At 47.3% G+C, this 20,721-nt stretch overlaps 1 protein-coding gene across 2 annotated transcripts in view; it reads right to left on the bottom strand.

Annotated features, from left to right (window-relative positions):
- The window catches only part of VPS13D (vacuolar protein sorting 13 homolog D), a 2,738,381-nt gene that overhangs the window by 1,714,953 nt on the left and 1,002,707 nt on the right, over window positions 1-20,721 (bottom strand). For both annotated transcript variants that reach the window (XM_085608633.1, XM_085608634.1), the window contains exon 34: window positions 17,270-17,489. In XM_085608633.1, coding sequence (XP_085464759.1) covers window positions 17,270-17,489 — 220 coding nt within the window. The remainder of the gene's footprint in view (window positions 1-17,269; window positions 17,490-20,721) is intronic.

The raw sequence follows: 20,721 nt of genomic DNA, 5'->3' as shown, positions 1-20,721 counted from the left end.
TTAGCCAAGGATTAACAGGCCTTAATGCACAAAACGACCCACCAAGAGATGGTTCGCTTGTGCGCCGCCCGCCTCTTCTTAGTGCCCACGTAGCCAACAAAGAATTGGTCGACCACCCGGAACTGTTTTGTGCGGTCCAGGTAGAAGGAGTGCGCACGTTTTGGATTCAGACGGTGGAGCCTCTCTTCCTCTTTCGAGGGATGCGGAGGCGGAAAGAAGGTGGGCAATGTAACAGACTGACCAATTTGAAAGGCAGCAATCACCTTAGGGAGAAAGGAAGAACGAGTCCTGAGAACAACCTTGTCCGGATGGACACAGAGGAAAGGAGGTTTAGAAGAAAGAGTTCACTCACTCTTCTGGCAGAGGTGATGGCAACCAGGAAAGCAGTCTTAAGAGTCAGAAGACGAAGAGGACAATTATGAAGTGGCTCGAAATGAGCGCACATCAGAAAGGTTAACACCAGGTTCAAGTCCCACTGAGGCATTACGAAAGTGAGTAATGCCTTTAAAGAATCTAACAACAACAGGGGACTTGAAAAGAGAAGGCTGATCAGGAAGCCGGAAGAAGGCAGAAGCAGCCGAAAGATATCACTTGAGGGTGCCCAGAGCAGAGCCATGCTGGGCCAGGGAAAGAAGAAAGAGAACTTCAGAAAGAGGGGCGGAAAGGGGATCCACAGCCTTTTCTGTGCACCATGCCACAAATTTGTTCCACCTGCAGGAGTATATCGTTTTAGTGGAGGGACGCCTGGCTGCCAGAATGACATCACAGACTTCAGGAGGCAAATTGAATGGCATCAACTGTCGCAGCTCAATCTCCACGCATGGAGGTGGAGGCTGGACAGGTTCGGGTGGCGGACCGTCCCCTGCTGCTGCGACAGAAGGTCCTCCTGAAGAGGCAGTCGAATCGGGGGATCGATTGACAGAATGAGTAGCTCGAGATACAAGTATCTTCGTGTCCAATCCGGAGCCACAAGCATGACTTGGGCCCGGTTGCGCCTGATCTTCTTCAGCACTCTGGGCAGAAGTGGTATAGGCGGAAAGGCATACAACAGACCGCAACTCCACTCGCGACGACAAGCGTCTCCGAGCGAGCGAGTGCTGCCTTGGAAACTCCAACGCGCAGAACTGATGACATTGTGAGTTCTCGTCGGTGGTGAATAGATCTAACCAACTTCTCACGATTGCTGAAAGAGGCCTTGCGCCACGTCCGAGTTCAGACGCCATTCGTGATCCATCATGCACCAGCGGCTGAGTACGTCCGCCATGGCGTTCAGAGAGCCCGCCAGGTGTTGAACCACCAGGGTGATGCCCTGATGTTCCAGTCATATCCAGAGGCGCAGAGCCTCCTGACAGAGGGTCCACGACCCCACCCCGCCCTGTTTGTTGCAACACCACATGGCGTTGGTGTTGTCCGTGAACACCTGCACTACACTTCCCCGTACAGAGGGAAGGAATGCCTTCAGTGCAAGCCAGATCGCCCGCAGCTCCAATACGTTGATATGGAGCCGGGACTCCGCCGGAGACCTGAGGCCTTTGATCTCCGCCTCTCCCATGTGCCCCCCCCCATCCCAGGAGGGATGCATCCGTCACCACTACGTGCTCCGGTTGGGGTAGGGATATGCCGCTGAACCTATTGTGGTCCGTGGGCCACCACTGCAACTGTCTTGCAGTGCCCTCCGAGATCAGGACGTGGTTGGACAGGTTGCCCCGATGTTGAGCCCACTGGAACTTCAGGTCCCACTGCAGAGCCCGCATCCGCCACCTGGCGTGATGTACCAGCAGGATGCAGGAGGCCATCAGCCACAGGACCATCCTGACTGAAACTCAGGATAAAGGCTGAAAGATCGAAATCAGAGCCTCAATATCCCGAACCCGCTGTTCTGGAGGATAGACCCGAAACAGCGCAGAGTCCAGAACCACTCCAATGAAAAGAAGCTTCTGGGAGGGACTCAGATGCGACTTCGGCACGTTGATGGAGAACCCCAGCAAATGCAGGAGGTCGGCCATAGTCTGGAGGTGGGAGACGCCTGCCTGGGGCGAACCCGCCTTCAACAACCAGTCGTCGAGATAGGGGAAGACTGGAACCCCTAATCTGAGCAGATGAGCTGCGACCACCGCCATCACTTTTGTGAACACCCGAGGGGCACTGGTGAGGCCGAAGGGGAGCACAGTAAATTGAAAGTGCTCTTGGCCTACCGTGAACCGCAGGTAATGCAGGTGGGCCGGCAGGACGGGGATGTGGAAATACGCATCCTGCAAGTCCAACACTACCATTCAATCTCCAGGGTCTAGGGCAGCCAGAACCTGAGCTAAGGTGAGCATCTTGAACTTCTCTTTCCGGAGGAAGGCGTTGATGCTCCTGAGGTCCAAGATAGGGCGTAGGCCCCCTTTGCCCTTCTTGGGAACCAGAAAGTAGTGGGAGTAACAACCCTGACCTACTTCTGGGCCAGGAATGCGCTCGATAGCCCCCTTGGCCAAGAGGGCCGTAACTTCCTCCTGCAGAAGTTGCAAGTGGTCCCCCGACATGCGGTGGTACTGCGGTGGCATGGCTGGAGGGGTCGCCTAGAAGGGGAGGGAGTAGCCCCTTCGGACGATTAGCAGCACTCACTTGTCCGACGTGATGGTACGCCAGTGGAGCAGGTGTTGGCGAACTCTGCATCTCACTGGCGTGGAATGGGCCTGAAAGGTCGGACTAGGAAGGCTTTGAGGCAGATGCTGCGGGAGCAGATGTGGGCTGACCGGCTCTCTGTCCCCCTGCTCCACCTCGGCGGAATCCACGTCCGCGACCGCGTTGAGGCTGGTTTTGCGGCCTGTGGCTAGACGGACGTGCGGGGGCGCCCCTTCCTTGGCCATTAAAGGGGCGAAAAGCGGAAGTATGAGGGCGCGGGCCGAGAGGCCCAAGGACTTGGCCGTAGCCCTGGAGTCCTTAAAGCGTTCCAGAGCACTATCCGCTTTGTCGCCAAAAAGGCGACGGACATCGAAGGGCATGTCCATAAGAGTGCTCTGGACATCCCCAGAGAAATTTGTGGATCTCAGCCAGGCGTGGCGACGAATCGCCACCGTTGTCGAAAACGCCCTACCTAGCGAGTCCGTGGTGTCAAGCCCACATTGAATGGAGTACCCTGCTGCATCCAGCCCTTCTGCAAGAGCCTGGGCGAGCCGTGTCCGGGCCTCCTCCGGACACTGGGGCCGCACGTCCGCCATCGTATCCCACAAGGAGTGGGTGTAACGGTCCAAAAAGCACGTGGTATTAATGGACCGCAACCCCAAACTGAGGGAAGAAAACAGTTTCTTCCCAAACTGTTCCAACCTTTTGGATTCCCGATCCAGAGGAGCGGACGGGAAGGCGGTCTGGGACATAGAGGCCTGGCTAACCAGACTCTCAGGGGTGGGGAGCACTGACAGAAAGCTGGGGTCGCCCGGAGCAGTGCGGTGGCGCCGGGCCACGTTCCGGTCCACAGGAGTGACTGTGGAGGGTTTGGACCAGGTGCCCATCACAACGTCAGTGAGTGCCTCATTGAACTGCTGTAGAGGCTCCTAAGAGCTTACTGGCGGTTGAAGCACTTCCGTGAGGAAGTTAGTCCTCACGGCCGCTGCAGGGAGCTCTAGGTGAAGGGCTTCGGCAGCCCTGCGCAGCACCACAAATAGGTTGCACCCTCCTCCGTAGCCACGGAGGGAGGAGAGATGAAGCCAGTGGCAGGCGAAGTGTCGAGAGCACTGGCATCCCCCAGCTCGTCTGCCCAGTCCTGACTCAACTGGCACTGCTGTGCCAGAGGGTCCTCAGACCCCCTCCCAGTCGTCCCCTTCATCCGTCTGAGGAAATATGAATTTTATGATCAGATTATGTCCCCTATCTTAGACCCCAACGGCTCCATGTACATGCTACAAGTACATGTATGTTCCCTCCAGTTCCAGTTATGAAGACGCAAATACATGTGCGTCCACCGTCAACATGTCCTCTTTCAGATCCGCCATGAACGAGTCGGATATTCCGTTCCTAAATATGAAAGGCCACCGACTTTATGTGGTTCACTTTCCATGTTTTACAGTTCGGGCGAGTAGGCCCTGAATTCTGCCATCAAGCCTTTTCCTGCCTTCTGCCTCTGAAAGCTCCAGTCCGAGCCCGCATCTGTATCCATGAACTTTGTCCTACTCCCTGCGCGGCTAACGGTGCCTGATCCGGCCTGTTGCCTGCCAAAAACTGTATTTCACCTTCAAGATTATCTGCTCCGCTCCTCATCCGATGCATTCCTGTCTAGTAAGTTTAGGTAAACATTCTTCCAGCTACCGAGCAAAGGGCCAGGCCTCACTGTCCTCATGCAAGTAATTCATAGCCCCTGTTACCATGGAGGATTCCTGCCCCCTCGCATCTCATGTAGACACTTAGACGCTTGTACACGCATTAACAGTCAGTATAGAATAGATTCCGTCCGAGAAACCTTTCCTTTTGGATAACACAGTTCTTTAAACATAAGATATTAGATATGATTTGGGATTAGGTTGACATGACCCCCCAGACTTCTGTCTCCACATGTAGAGCTAAATGTCAAGTCCCCTTCACCCTCTAGTTGCACGTCAATCACACGTCATGCGGCTGCGCACGCATCTCTGCCAAGTATTTCTGCTGACACTGCAGGATTCTCCTATGGATCCACCCACCTGTGACATCATGTTTAATGACGTTTCTAGTCTACGCCTATGTTTACGCCTTTTTACATTACGTATGTGTATTATTATCTATATTATCAGCTGTTACGCGTCCTGCATCTGTCTTAATGTAATGCTTTTCATATAAATATCTTTACTTGTCAATAATGTATTGCCTTCCCTTCCTGAACCCTCGTGGTGATGGAATTTGATGCCTATGGTTCGAACCATAATTCCTTGTAAGGAATAAAGCCTTTCAGAACCTCTAATACCACGGATTCTGCCTCTTATTTTTACTGAGTTATTCTTACTAGACTTTACCGCATGAAAAATAGTACAGGTAATTAAATATTTACCACATAAATTGGCGCCCGAATAGGGACACTTTCTCATCTCACGCGCCGGAGGTGCGTTGCAGGCCCGGTCTCCTGCCACAGCCGGACGGACAACAACGCGTACCCGCAGGATTTCCTGTATCTCCCTCCGGCCAAGCGGGGGCGACTGAGGCTGCGATCAACACCCAGACGAGGCGGTGAGAAGTGCGAAGTATCCCGACCAGAGCCTAGCTGAGAGAGCAAGATCCGAGGTATATAGAGGCCCACCAGGTTCCGAAGCTCCGAGTCAAGTCGAGTCCAGTCCGGTCCAGTTCAGTTCAGTTCCGAGGCCTTCCGTTCCGTGCTACCCGGTGAGTACCGTTGCTGGGGAGGCAGTTAGACGTGCACATTAATTTGTGCCGGTCCTGACGGGTTTGGGTACACAAATCCGGTCTGCACTGTTTCAGCAGTGTATCTGTACTGTTTAGCAGTATATCTAGTATGTCTTGTATATAATCCAGTATTATCTAGTGTCAGTATTATGTCAGTAACTAGTTTTCTATTAGTTATCATCGTTCGTTAACTGTTAAATGTTAAATGTTTTGATACATTCTACATATTGTGGTGTGAATGATTGTTCATTATTGTATTTATTGTATTAAGTGTGTTCAAGATTAAGTAATAAGGTCTAAAAATGCCGCTCTTTTCGAAATTAAGACAGATCAAAACTAGAAAAGGGGTACTCGAAGAAGCTGTTCCCATTCCACCTAGGGACACTCCAGGGTATTTTATGTATCATAAGCATGGCCTAGATGCCGTATTATTTCTTGATTTATGGGTGGACTACACCAAAGATTTACCAGAAAGTCAGAGGTGGCCCGCAGCTGGGACTTGGGATGCAGATTGCATCATGAGAGTAGAAGAAGAATTATGGAAAAAGAAAGCCAGACAGTCACAGAAAGATGCCATTGAATTATGGCGTAAAGAATCATATAGACGTACAGAAAAGGCGCTCAGAAAGGAAGAGAAAAGTAGGGAGAATTCGAATAAAGCCCGAGAAAATATATTAATTGAGGAAGGTACCCGAGTAAAAGCAGAACAAGTAGACAGACAAAGAAACACCCTTATGAATGGTATGTATCCTCTTCTGGCCGAAGGGTTACCTCAGGCCACCCCGGAAATACCGAAAGACTTGACACCTCCATTACTCCCGCTAAAAGCACATCCCAAAACAGCAAAAGATGTTTTCCTTTCTTCCTATTTAGATGATGTAACTCCTGAATATGCTAATGTTCCGCCACACACACCGCCTACCGATGGTGCTCAACGCCAAGATCATCCGTCTGTATCCCCGCAACAACAAACTCCTACGCACATTCCCACAGGTCCATCTGTTTCTACCGCTTTTCCCACATCTACAGTTTCTATCTTACATCCAACAAATCCTTTCGTGCCTAGCACCTCAGACGGTGCGACAGGAGGAACGACAGAAATTTTTGCCACTCCACCCCGAGAAAATAAATTATCCCTTAGAGATTTAGCATACGAACGTACACCCCAACTAGCAACTTCCGACATGTTTAAAGAGCATCTAGTGGATTGTAGATATGATCCTGTGCCCGGTAGACGGGACGGTATGCTGCTGTCATCACTACGTATACGACGAGCTTCAAGGTATTTAGCGACACTACCAGGAATGGTGGCACACTTAGACAATATATACCACTTTGTCCAATCAGGGCGAGGCCCTGAAAGTATTGACGAAGCCATGGAATACCAGAAAGTGGATGTACAGAGACAACTGTTACGCTTCTTCATAAACTGTGTGATCAGAAACCAAGACAGGCCTGAGGTAGAGCAGAAGGAAATGCAAGTACTTACCAAATGGGGTCAGAATATATCAGAAGGGAAACATGATAGACAGACATGTATAGTAGTTATGTGCCGAAAGATCCGCAAAGAAGTAGAACGAATACATAAAGAAAGATTAGAGACAGACCAACATGAATCAGAGGGAGAGGAGGACGAAGAATCAGAATTGCCCACAGGACACTTAGAGACAATGGCTTATGTAGGTAGAGGAAGATCTTTTAATAATACCAGATGCTTTAATGATCCAATACGTCCGATACGTCCAGAATGTAACAGAAATTGTCAAGCCCCTATGTTAAATATAAGGTCTCCTGAACACCTATTCCAAGCCGCCGATAAACTACTCCGAGACCGAAGGGGGTTCCACATGCTCGATTCTATGGATGAACAAGAATTAGCCAGGTCAGCAGTACAATGGGCTGACAGTTCTGAGAAATACAGTGATGATGCGTTGGCACACACGTTTTTGAACCTTACCCCAGACGAACAGCGTTTAGCTGGTATATACATGATTCAACACCTTCTTATATTATATAAAAGCCAACACTCCGATCCTGGACCCCTACCTGACGTATTGACAGAGTTACTCACGAATAAATGGAGAGGTTCAGGTACTGATTTAATTAAAGAAATTCTAGAATTTCGAAACCAATATATAGTTTTCGTATGCCCAGAACATGTTCCAGTTCCCACTATGGGAAGAAAAATGTATCACATAGATAGACAGAATCCCTTACGCGAAGTACACCCAATCAGAGGTGAAGATAATACCTTTAAACGCGTGTTTGTGTACACGCCTATAACTAAAATTGAATTATTAGAAATGAAGAAAGTAGTACCTAGCCATGACAAAGACCCAGCAGGTTTCCACCGTGAGATAAAAGACATGTTACTCATGGGAGAGTATACTTATCCCGACATTATGAAAATATTGAAAGTTTTATTGCCTGCCGGTATTTACGAGAAACTCAAGGAAAAGGAATGGGAGGTGGGAGACCAAAAGATAGACTGGACAATATTAGAAAACGAAGAAAAGGCCCGAGCTGCAGGTTCAGGGCTTGGGGAAAGGACTACAGCATTACCAGGATTATTAGTGCAGGTACTACCACGTTTATTAACTACGAAAAAGGAAGACTGGGGTGCAATATCAGCCTGTAAACAAAAGCAAGATGAAGACACTAGTGATTTCTATTCCCGATTTGAAAAATGTTTTGGTATTAATAGTGGCATAAAAGCAAGTAGCGAGTCATATCCACATCTGTTTGTGACAAAATTAGTTGAAAATTCCCTACCACAAGTTAAGAATAGAGTATTGAAATTCGAGAGTACCTGGCAAGGTAATTCCCCGTCACAGATGTTACAGATGTTACAATATCACCACAATAGAATTAGAGAAGAACAAGAACATGAACAAAGACGTATGAAAGACACGAAAATGAAAATGCTTGTGGCTCAGTCAGTTCCAGCTGATGGTCACAAAAAAAAAGGGTGATTCCGCAGGTCCGGTGAAAGGGGCATGCAACTATTGTAAACAACAAGGTCATTATATACACGATTGTGCAGTTCTGAAACATAATATCGCCACGGGTAAAACCCAGGAAAGACCACGTCCACCTAGACAGGATCAGAACCAATCACAAATCCCTCAGCATGCACAATCTAGGCCAGCTCCACAACAGACAGCTCCACAACAGACCGTAGCAACACCACAAGCGCAGCCTATTGCTGCAACACAAGCAACGACACAACAGATGTACCAGTATGCACAAACTGATTATCGCGATTATCAGCGATACACATGAAATAGCCTGGAGAGGGAAGTTGGCTTACCCCTTATCGAGGTTCCTGTAGATCAAGAGGGACCTTATGTACATAGTGAACTATTAGGGGAAGACAGAAAGTTTTTACTTGATACAGGGGCAAGCAGAACAACTATACGACGCAGTGAAGTTCCAGGGGCACCCCTCTCAGGCTCACAGAATATTTCCCTTGGATTCTCAGGAAAGCCTATCATTAACGAAGTATCGCAACCCCTTCCACTTACGGTTGGTCCATTGACACGAACTACAGATTTATTGCTTACTAAATCATGTCCAGAAAACTTGTTAGGTATAAAAACATTGAAAGCTCTAGGAGCTATAATATGTTGTTCTCCGGATGGAGTACGATTATTTTTACGTGACTTCAAAGGTCACTACGTGTCCAGAGACATGGATCACCGGCTGCAGAATCTACCTGCACATTTATGGGCACAAGGCCCCACTGATGTTGGTTGCATGAACATTACACCATATCGAGTCACACTAAAAACAGGAGTGGTACTACCACGAATGCGACAATACAAGTTACCACCCGATGCTGTTGTGGCTTTGCTGCAAATCATTGACGAGCTCATTGCACAAGGAGTGGTTGTGGAAACCGACTCCAATGTATGTAATTCCCCGATAATTCCGATTCTTAAAAGAACGGATCCAAAAGCACCACCAGTATATCGATTAGTTATTGATCTGCGAGAATTAAATAAATGCATTGTACCACAATACCCCGTGGTCCCAGATATCTCTTCATTATTAACGGCCATAGATTCAGAAGCAACGTTCTTTACTGTAATTGATCTCAAGAACGCTTTCTTTAGCGTCCCAATCGATCCGGAAAGCCAATATTTGTTCGGATTCAGTTTAAATGGACGAAGTTTTAAATTCACACGCGCACCTCAAGGATTCACAGAAAGCCCCAGCATCTATAGCCAAGCACTGAAAAGAGAACTTGACAGTATTCACATGCCAGCTCACACTGCCCTGCTTCAATACGTCGATGATCTGCTGATCACCGCACGAAGCGAACCTGAATGTGAAAAAGCATCACTGACGGTTTTACATTTCTTAGCCGACAAGGGGCACAAAGTGTCCCCTTCTAAGCTGCAATTCTGTGTCCAGCAAGTTGTTTACCTTGGGCACTTGCTGTCCAAGGAGGGAAGACAGCTTACACCCGACCGCATCCAGTTAATTGCTAACATGCCACCACCTAAGACACAAAAGGAGGTGCGGGCTTTTATAGGCCTCACTTCATACTGTAGGCAGTGGATCCCTCAATATGCATTTCTAGCAAAACCACTCATTCAGTTGACAACACAGGAGGCAGCCACATCGACTGTCCTCCCTTGGACTCAAGAACATACACAAGCTTTTGAAAGCTTAAAGAAAGCTTTATGTCAAGCACCTGTTTTAGCAACACCATGTTACAGTAAACATTTTACACTCTTTGTTACAGAACGCGAAGGTACTGCCTTGTCAGTACTCACTCAGGAACAAGCAGGATCACACAAACCATGTGCTTATTTTTCTAGTACATTAGATCCCGTAGCTCAGGCTCTTCCTGCGTGCCTGAAATCAGTGGCAGCAACAGCTTTAGCAATCAGACAAAGTGATGCCATAGTGTTAGGACATCAATTGACAGTACAAGTACCACACGCAGTAGAGGTTCTCTTGAACCGAACGCAAACACAACACTTGACTATAGCAAGACTCACTGGTTATGAATTAACATTGTTTCAGCCACACATAGAAATCAGACGTTGTAATACATTAAATCCTGCCACACTTTTGCCAGTAAACGGAACAGATCCATTAGCACATGATTGTATTGAAGTCATTACTATCACGACGAAACCCAGACAAGATTTGACAGATATCCCTTTATTAGATCCGGACCTGACATTGTATGTAGATGGTTCATGTATGAGAACAAGTACAGGAGAGTTAGTGGCAGCTTACGCAGTCACAACAGACACTGAAGTGATCGAAACAAATTGTATTAACACTTTGTCAGCTCAAGCAGCAGAGCTCATCGCTCTGACACAAGCCTGTATTCAAGCCACAATTAAAAGAAAGTCAACATATACACAGATTCACGTTATGCATTCGGAGTCGTCCATGACTTCGGCGTACTGTGGCGAGAGAGAGGTTATTTAACGTCTCACGGTACCCACATCCAACACGGACCCCTCATTCAAGCTCTATTAGACGCGATTCATCTACCTACTGCAATATCGATTATGAAATGCAAGGCCCATACGAAAGTTACCGATATCATTTCCCAGGGTAACGACCTAGCTGACAGAACAGCTAAACAGACTGCTCAGAACCAGAGTCATACAACTGACACGACAAAGACAATAGTTCCGACACCAACACATTGCATGACAGTTAAGGATCCCGCCCTTGATGTAATTGACATACAGACACATGCTACACCAGAAGAAATAAAGAAATGGACTGAATTAGGAGGGATCCAAACGGATCAAGGATGGATGACAAAGGGAAAATCTATATGGTTTCTTCCCGACTCCATGGTTCAAGTCATCATTAACACAATACATAGTCCAGCGCACCTAGGAGAAAAAGCTATGCTAGACAGCATTCAACACATTTGGTTCAACAAACACTTGCGAGCAGCAGCCAAACAGAAAGTACGTACCTGTATGATTTGTTGTCAGTTCAATCCAGGAAAAGGCGTACCTGTAGACCAGGGTGGATTTCAACCTCCCGATCACCCTTTTGAAGTCCTCCAGATGGATTATATCCAGATGGAACGATGTCGAGGATTCAAATATGTTCTCGTAGTTGTCTGTGCTCTTTCCCGTTGGACAGAAGCCTACCCGGTTTCAGATTACACTGCCCCGACTACTGCCAAACAGTTAGTTCGAGAATTCTTCCCACGGTATGGTTTGCCCCGTATCGTGTACTCAGATAATGGCCAGCCATTCTCATCCGAACTAATGAAACACGTTTCACTTCTGTTAGGTTATCAATGGAAATTCCACTGTGTCCGACATCCCGAAGCAGCAGGTCTCGTGGAACGTCATAATCAAACTCTGAAAATTAGATTGTCCAAAGTATGTAGAGAAAAAGGTGTCGACTGGATAGTAGCCTTACCAGTTGTGCTCTTTTACATGAGAATGGTAGCACATTCTCGAACAGGGCTATCCCCGTATGAGGTGATCTTCGGTAGACCACCAAATATGTGGGGGACGCCTATACCTCGTAAAATCACTGATGTTGACTGTAATATGCTGACAGATTACCTGGCTTCCTTGATGTCTGCACTACAATCTTGTCGTTCACAGTTAGCTGCAGCTTTTCCCGATAAAACTGAGGTGAAGCCCCATGACGTGGTTCCAGGTGACCTGGTTCTTGTGAGGAATTTTGACCGGAAGACCCAGCTGGAGCCCAGGTGGCAGTCGCCCAAGCTCGTCTTGCTGACCACAAGGACAGCCGTGAAGATTGAGGGACGTAAAGGGTGGTTGCACTCGAGCCATATCAAAAAATGTTATGGACTACCGTCCGATGTGAACACTCAGCCCTGCATTCCCTCACAGACAGACTCAAAGCTCCCCTTGGTTGAAAGGACGGAGGACGAACTCTATAAACTGAAACTAAGGTCTAGCAAGTCAGACAATTTGATTGTTTAAGTCCTCTCCAAGGTGAATCGGTTGAATTTGTCTCTGACATGTATCCTCTAGACCGAAATAGAGAGAGAAATAGACAGATACAGCTTAAAAAACATGCGTACTGTAAATCGCTTCGTAGTCACTGCATAGTGACATTATTAATTTTGTTTTTTCTAAGTCTTCTGATCATCATTTCTAGTGTATTGCTACATATGTATTACCCTATTTCTAAGCGTGCTTACAATGCTACTGCTGAACATTCTTTTAGCGAATTACCTCCGCATGAGTTGTCTTATAGATTTGCGCTGCGCAACAACACTTTTATTAGTATGTTACATCATTCCCATCAGACCAACAATGCTACCAATTGTTGGATATGTGGCCGACTCCCTCCCTATCAGAACTATAAGGGAGTTTTGCCTCTTTTTCCGTATCCGTTCACACACAATGGCTCCTGTGGAGCATGGTTTAGTTTGATTAATTCCCTAGATTCAAATTCCGTAGTTTATCAAGACAACTGGGTATGGGGAAACCTGAACCTAGTTTTGCTTAAAGTCTGCTACCCTAACAAGGAGGGACTTCCCAAAAGAACAGGAACTGATCTAGAAAATGAAGTATATGGATTAGGTAACTTCACACTTAACCTCATGATTCTGAATGTTGAATCCGAAGCTACACCAATCTTGCCCGCTATGTCAGTATTTCCAGTTAAAGGTGAATTATGTGTAAGAAAGAATGGTTCCATACACATGGGCCATAGTAAATGCACCACTGTGATAAAATTCAGTGATCAAGGCAAGTCTACATTCAGAGCTTCTCGTCATTCCTACTTCATATGTGGCCAGACTGCATATATACGTTTACCTCTAGATTGGGATGGTACCTGTTACATAGCATTCCTTCTGCCACCTGTTTTCCTAGCCCCTCCTGATTATCACAGAAATACCCATTTAGTACACAATAGACAGCAGAGAGATCTCCCGATTGTCGACTACACCGAAACAGCATGGGAGCAATACACAGATTTCAATAAAGGTTTCTTTCCCTATATAGGTACAGTCACTAATAGTAAGCTGATACGTAGATTAACTAGAACCCTTGAAGCAGTAGTGAATGAGACTACTTCCGCCCTAGGCAACTTAACAGAAGAGCAGTCTGCGATGCGAATTGTTGTGCTTCAAAATCGTCTTGTCCTTGACGTCATCCTGGCCGATAGAGGCAGAGCTTGTAGGGTCATCGGATCAAGTTGCTGTGTTTTCATACCAGAAAACTCGCCGTCCGTATATAAAGCCATAACTCGCCTTCATAAGAGTATAAGCCAGATACACCAGAGTCCAGGCACCTGGACTTGGTCCGGTTGGTTCTGGAGCGTGTTGTCAGCCTGGGGATGGAGGATTCTATCCTTCCTAGGTCTTGGCTTTCTCATATTATTCAGTTGCTGCTTATGTCTACAATGTGGGCCAGCGATTTGTGGTTTGTGTGCCACATCGTGTATTCCGCATCCAAGTTTTCATTCAAGATCCCGGAAGAAGAAAGAAGAACAAATGATGCTATATGAACAGATTGATGGATTGATGAAGATCGATATCTCCTGAGGGTCCGTAGGGGACAAGGAGGGAATGAGGAAATATGAATTTTATGATCAGATTATGTCCCCTATCTTAGACCCCAACGGCTCCATGTACATGCTACAAGTACATGTATGTTCCCTCCAGTTCCAGTTATGAAGACGCAAATACATGTGCGTCCACCGTCAACATGTCCTCTTTCAGATCCGCCATGAACGAGTCGGATATTCTGTTCCTAAATATGAAAGGCCACCGACTTTATGTGGTTCACTTTCCATGTTTTACAGTTCGGGCGAGTAGGCCCTGAATTCTGCCATCAAGCCTTTTCCTGCCTTCTGCCTCTGAAAGCTCCAGTCCGAGCCCGCATCTGTATCCATGAACTTTGTCCTACTCCCTGCGCGGCTAACGGTGCCTGATCCGGCCTGTTGCCTGCCAAAAACTGTATTTCACCTTCAAGATTATCTGCTCCGCTCCTCATCCGATGCATTCCTGTCTAGTAAGTTTAGGTAAACATTCTTCCAGCTACCGAGCAAAGGGCCAGGCCTCACTGTCCTCATGCAAGTAATTCATAGCCCCTGTTACCATGGAGGATTCCTGCCCCCTCGCATCTCATGTAGACACTTAGACGCTTGTACACGCATTAACAGTCAGTATAGAATAGATTCCGTCCGAGAGACCTTTCCTTTTGGATAACACAGTTCTTTAAACATAAGATATTAGATATGATTTGGGATTAGGTTGACATGACCCCCCAGACTTCTGTCTCCACATGTAGAGCTAAATGTCAAGTCCCCTTCACCCTCTAGTTGCACGTCAATCACACGTCATGCGGCTGCGCACGCATCTCTGCCAAGTATTTCTGCTGACACTGCAGGATTCTCCTATGGATCCACCCACCTGTGACATCATGTTTAATGACGTTTCTAGTCTACGCCTATGTTTACGCCTTTTTACATTACGTATGTGTATTATTATCTATATTATCAGCTGTTACGCCTCCTGCATCTGTCTTAATGTAATGCTTTTCATATAAATATCTTTACTTGTCAATAATGTATTGCCTTCCCTTCCTGAACCCTCGTGGTGATGGAATTTGATGCCTATGGTTCGAACCATAATTCCTTGTAAGGAATAAAGCCTTTCAGAACCTCTAATACCACGGATTCTGCCTCTTATTTTTACTGAGTTATTCTTACTAGACTTTACCGCATGAAAAATAGTACAGGTAATTAAATATTTACCACACGTCTCCTGATAGACAGGTAGAAAGGACGGAGCCGGGCGGTAGATGAAATGCTCATCCATCGGCGCCGGACGGCGCTGCTCTGATGCCGGACCCGGACTAAAACTGGGGATGATGTTGTCCGAAGACGGCGCCGGCGGAGGGGTCGTAAGATCAACCGGCATCGACCGGGATCCAGGCCTGGATCCCACGGGGGCCTGCGGCGGCAGGACCATAGTCGACGACGGCGTCGAAGCCGTCGGCTTACTAGGCTTCCCAGTCGGGCCTGCGGGGCCCGAAGGCGCGCCGGCAGGCCTCGACAGCAGAGCGAGACTCCTCATGGCCACGAGGAAGTCCCGAATCTCGCCCGGAGTCGCATTAGGCCCAGGGACCGGAGGGTATGGGGCCGGATGAGACTCCTGCGGCTCCGACGGAGCCACGCGGGTGGTGCCACCCGAACCCTCAGCCGAGTCGCGCGAGGGGAGTCAGAAGAACGATGTCGCCTCTTCGACTTCTTCTTGCTGTGCCTCGACTTACCTGAACGCGAGGACTTCGAACCCGACGAGCGGTGATGACTCCTCCTCAACAGGTACCTCGCGGTTCTCGAGGAGCTTGCGGGACCGTTCCCGCCTAGCCTTCGAGGTCAAAGCCCGGCAGTCGGGGCACGACTGGTCATCATGGTCGGCCCCAAGGCAGTAGAGACACCAACGGTGGTGATCCGTAACCGACATCAGTCGGTGACAGGCGTCACACGGCTTAAAACCGGACATCCCTACCGGCACCAGGAGTCGAGGTCGACTCGGAAGAAGAGACCAAAAAAGTCCAAAAAGTTAGTCAAAAAGTGACTAAAGGGTATGCTCTTCCCGGATCTGCACTTACTAGCGCGGAGAAAAGAAGAACTGACGTCAACGTGCGAGGGTGGCGTCTAAGTACTCCGACGACGTCATCCCAGCGATCACGACGCCGACGATGGACGCAGAGCCGACGACGACGCCTAGCGACGCGCAAGGGTATTGCTGATGAAAAATCTTTACGGATCCAGCCTGACGCGTGGGGATATTCTAAGGTAAGGAATCTAACTAACGTGTTTCTTTCAGATATAGACTTATAGTATGGTGTGTGCTATTTTATTTCTTATCATACATAGTCACACAGTCCCCCAACCCTTGCTTAAAAGCTTCTTTTCAGGATCCTTCTAAAGAAATAGTTACTATGGCTTCAGTCATAAATAGTAACATGGAATCGGCACTGTGAGAATAAACATGCAAAAATATAGCTTGCAACAGGTTGCGGAGTACATTTTTTAAGCAGTTTAACATAGGTAATATCCAACATTACAGCACTAAAAACAAGTTAACAACCTTTTCTACTTTTTTTCTGCTGACTGGGCTTACATCTAGGCAAAAGCAAAAGGAGGAGCCCTGTACAGCTGTCTGTAATCCAGTAACAGGTTGAGAAGAGGCTGAGTTAGTGCCACAGGAGAATGAAGCCCTTTTTTTCACCCAGTCATTCAGGTGAAAGGCTGCTCGCTGCTCTTGCTTCCGCAGCACTCCTATAGCACAACAGAGGGAAGTTATCCCCACAGCGCTCCCCATTTTGGGTGGTTGTAGGTGGATGGTTGCTAAATACTAAAAGCTTTATTGTCCTTACCTACAGGTGATAATGGCTGTTAATTCCCTCCCATTGTATAACTGTGGGGTGGGTAATTAACAGCCACTATAGCCTGCAAAGAGGAGGCAATTAAGGTTAATTATGCATTTCATTGCTTAAGCAAGAGGTGGAATTTTGCTCAGTGATCTGAAATTCACACTGTCTGCTGGATTTAGGAGTACCCACTGAGACAACACAACTCAGTTGTAATAACTTCCTATAGATAAGTTGTTATGCACTTGCCACAGCTGATTAGTAATGTTATCACAAGACTCTTTAATATGTAATTTAGTGACAGGGCTATAAAGTTATAAAAGGTGCATAGTATAACGACAATGGTGGTTATGATGACGATGCTTATAACAACGATAATAATACAAATACAGAAAGTACTAATGCAACAGACTAGACTATTTATTAGAAAAGGAAAGAATTGAAAAAAGCATATCAAATCATGTACTGTGAATGACAAAGGGAGTCAGTTTTGCTGTACCACTGATTCCACTATTAGATAGCTAAAGCTTTGAAAAACAACTTTTGCTCATTACCTAAGACAGGATCCATATGTCTAGAAACGTCTTTATTGTCAGCTGTTGATTGTAGACCCTCATTACTCCGAAATGAGTGGGAAAGACTATCGGTGACAGAATCTGTACCTGAGGATGTAGTTGCATTTGCGCAAGTCTGCTCAGGGATTGACTTGGCAATGGCCAAAAACAACTGTATATCATTGTAGGATAATCTGATGTCCAGAGCCTGTAATTGGATCTAAAAAACAAAAGTAATTGTCATTTCAAAACCAATGAATAGAAATATTCTGAAGATAACCACATCTTCATGTTATTTCAGAACAATTTTAAGTGTCAGATACATGCAGAAAATATTCATAATTTAGACTAGAAAATATCTGATCAAATATCATAGGCATGGATATTCCGCACTGGACACCATTTGAAAACCATTTCACACCACCTCCACCAAGCCCAGTAGGACTGTGTGCAGTGCCCACAGTTGTTTCTAAAAGTGAACCTGGCCATCAACCTGCACCTCTCTGTGTCACACTGCTCTCAATTAATTTCTGATTGCATTGCTCCACTGTCCATTTCACATTCTGTGTGCAGGAAGCTGCACTGTGGTGGGTTCAGTGTTGATGCTCCCTTCATGAGGTTCTTCAGTAACGTTTCCTGCCTGCACCTGATCCGGCTACAGGAGTACTGATAGTGCAACAGAGTCAAGAATGATGTGCCTAATATGGAATTAACAGCTTACCATGAGGATCTCCCCAACTAGGTATTTTGTCATGATTCTTTCCCATGCAGAACTGTCTTCTGTTTGCAAGTACTACAAAACACAACATTTCTTAAAACTGGGCTCTTGCAAGCATGACAATCGTACTGTGATTTGCAGGAAGAACACAATGCAATGGCCATGCCTCCTTTAAGATGCTTGACACAAAGTGATTTTGTGCAATCACTAAAGTGCCAGTATCCCAACTGTAGAAAATGGGTTCAACCCATTTAATCGTCTTCTGGTTTTCACATATGACTACCCAATCACCAACTGCGTCTCACTTAAGGAAAATTGATGGTAAATGGACTGAGTGTTAACCATCAGAGTCTGCCTTTTAAAATAATACTGCAGCTGTGAAGCTAGAGTAAGAGGATCTAGGCTAGTTACATGTGAACACAAGCATGTGTGGACTGCACGTGTGGGACTACTGACTTATGCTAACCAGTATCTCTCTGCGCACAGGTAGCCTGTTGCCGAAAAGACCTTTCAAGGATTGGTAATGACCTGGGGTAAGCCTTATAAAATGAGTAGGCATTCATACTGTAGGTCTGTAGTGCCTAATGAACAAGTTACTTACTTTCTGTAACAATATATCTGTAAGAGACATTTAATAGTTATAGATTCCTTACCTTAGAATTACCCCAGGCGTCAGACTAGATCTGGAGAATTTTACTTCAGCAGTACCCCTGCACGTCAGAAGGTAGCGTAGGTCGACGCCACGTTCGTCGTTGGCGTCTTGATCGCCGGAATGAAGTTGCGATATCTACTTAGACACCGCCCCTGCGCGCTGACGTCAGTTCTTTACACAACATTCCACACCAGCGCAGAGTCATGCAAGACACTGACTACTGATGCACAAAACTATGGCCCTGAAAGGGAGTGCCTTACTCTAGAAGTCAGTTTGCAGAAGGGGGAGGATGGATGGGGCGGTAAGGAATCTATAACTAATATATGTCTCTTACAGATATATCGTTACCGAACGTAAGTAACTTGTTCATCTGAAAGAAACAGTTAGTTATAGATTCCTTACCTTAGAATAGATACACCAGCAATACCAATCCAGGAAGTCCTGGAGAACAGAACGGCCAAAGAAGCAGTATCTCCGGAATTGGCTGTCCAGGCAGTAGTGTCTTGTGAACGTGAACGTAGAGGTAGCTGCCGTCGCCCTGGAGGAATGGGCATGCAACCCCACTGGAGGCTTCTTCTTTGCCAAGGAATAACAAGCTTTGATGCACAAAACGACCCATCTGGAAATGGTCAGTTTGTGCATGGCCCGACCTTTTTTGGTGGCCACGTAGCCAACAAAGAGCTGGTCATCCACCCGGAATTGTTTTGTGCGATTCAAGTAAAAGGAAAGTGCACATCTTGGATCCAGACGGTGGAACCGCTCTTCTTCTTTGAAAGGATGCGGAAAGAAGGTAGGCAAAGTGATGGTCTGTCCAACATGGAAAGTAACCACTTTGGGAAGGAAGGACAGACGAGTTCAAAGGACAACCTTGTCTGGATGAACAGTCAGAAAAGGAGGCTTAGAAGAAAGTGCTTGGAGCACACTCACCCTGCGCGCAGAGGTGATGGCCACCAGAAAAGCAGTTTTCAAGGTCAGAAGCCGTAGAGGACAGTTATGTAGCGGCTCAAAGGGAGCGCACATTAGATATGTAAGAACCAAGTTCAAGTCCCACTGGGGCATTATGAGGGGAACAGGAAGAAAAAGATGAGTAATGCCCTTAAGGAAGTGATTTACAACAGGGGACTTGAAAAGAGAAGGCTGATCAGGAAGCCTGAGGAAGGCTGAAATGGCCCAGAGGTAGCCCTTTAGAGTGCCCAGAGCACAGCCCTGCTGGGCCAAAGAGAACCTCCGAAAGAGGGGCGGAAAGGGGATCCACAGCCTTTGCTGTACACCATGCCACAAATTTGTTCCACCTGCAGGCGTATACCGTCATAGTGGAGGGACGCCTGGCTGACAAGATAACATCACAGACTTCGGGAGGAAGGTCAAACGATGTCAACTCCGGCAGCTCAATCTCCACGCAAGGAGGTGGAGGTTGGACAGGTTCGGGTGAAGGGCCGTCCCCTGCTGCTGCGACAGGAGATCCTCCCGAAGAGGCAGTCGGATCGGAGAATCGATGGCCATGTGTAGCAGCTCGGGATACCAGACTCTTCGTGCCCAATCCGGAGCCACAAGAATGACTTTGGCCCGGTCGTGCTTGATCTTCTTCAGCACTCTGAGTCGAAGTGGGAAAGGCGTATAGAAGACAGCAAATCCACTCGGGACGAAAAGCGTCGCCTAGCGAGTGCCGCCTTGGAAATTCCAAGGCACAGAATTGCTGACACTGCGCGTTCTCTTTGGTGGCAAATAGATCTAAACAAGGCTCTCCCCACTGTCGAAAGAGACCTTGCACCACCTCTGAGTAAAGACACCATTCGTGACCCATCATGCACCTGCGGCTGAGTTTGTCCGCTCTGGCTTTCAGGGAACCTGTCAGGTGTTGAACCACCATGGATATGCCCTGATTTTCCAGCCATGTCCAGAGGCGGAGAGCCTCCAGATCTTAGGGTTCGCGACCCCACCCCGCCTTGCTTGTTGCAGTACCACATGGTGGTGGTGTTCTCCGTAAACACCTGCACTACTCTTCCCCAGACAGAGGGAATGAATGCTTTGAGGGCAAGACGAATCGCCTGAAGCTCCAGAAGATTAATGTGGAACCCGGAC

This window comes from Triturus cristatus, chromosome 1_2, assembly GCF_964204655.1.
Source record: "Triturus cristatus chromosome 1_2, aTriCri1.1, whole genome shotgun sequence".
In the NCBI taxonomy this organism is placed as follows: domain Eukaryota; kingdom Metazoa; phylum Chordata; class Amphibia; order Caudata; family Salamandridae; genus Triturus; species Triturus cristatus.
Note: the sequence above shows the minus strand (reverse complement) of the source record. Positions and strands in the feature narration are given on the sequence as shown.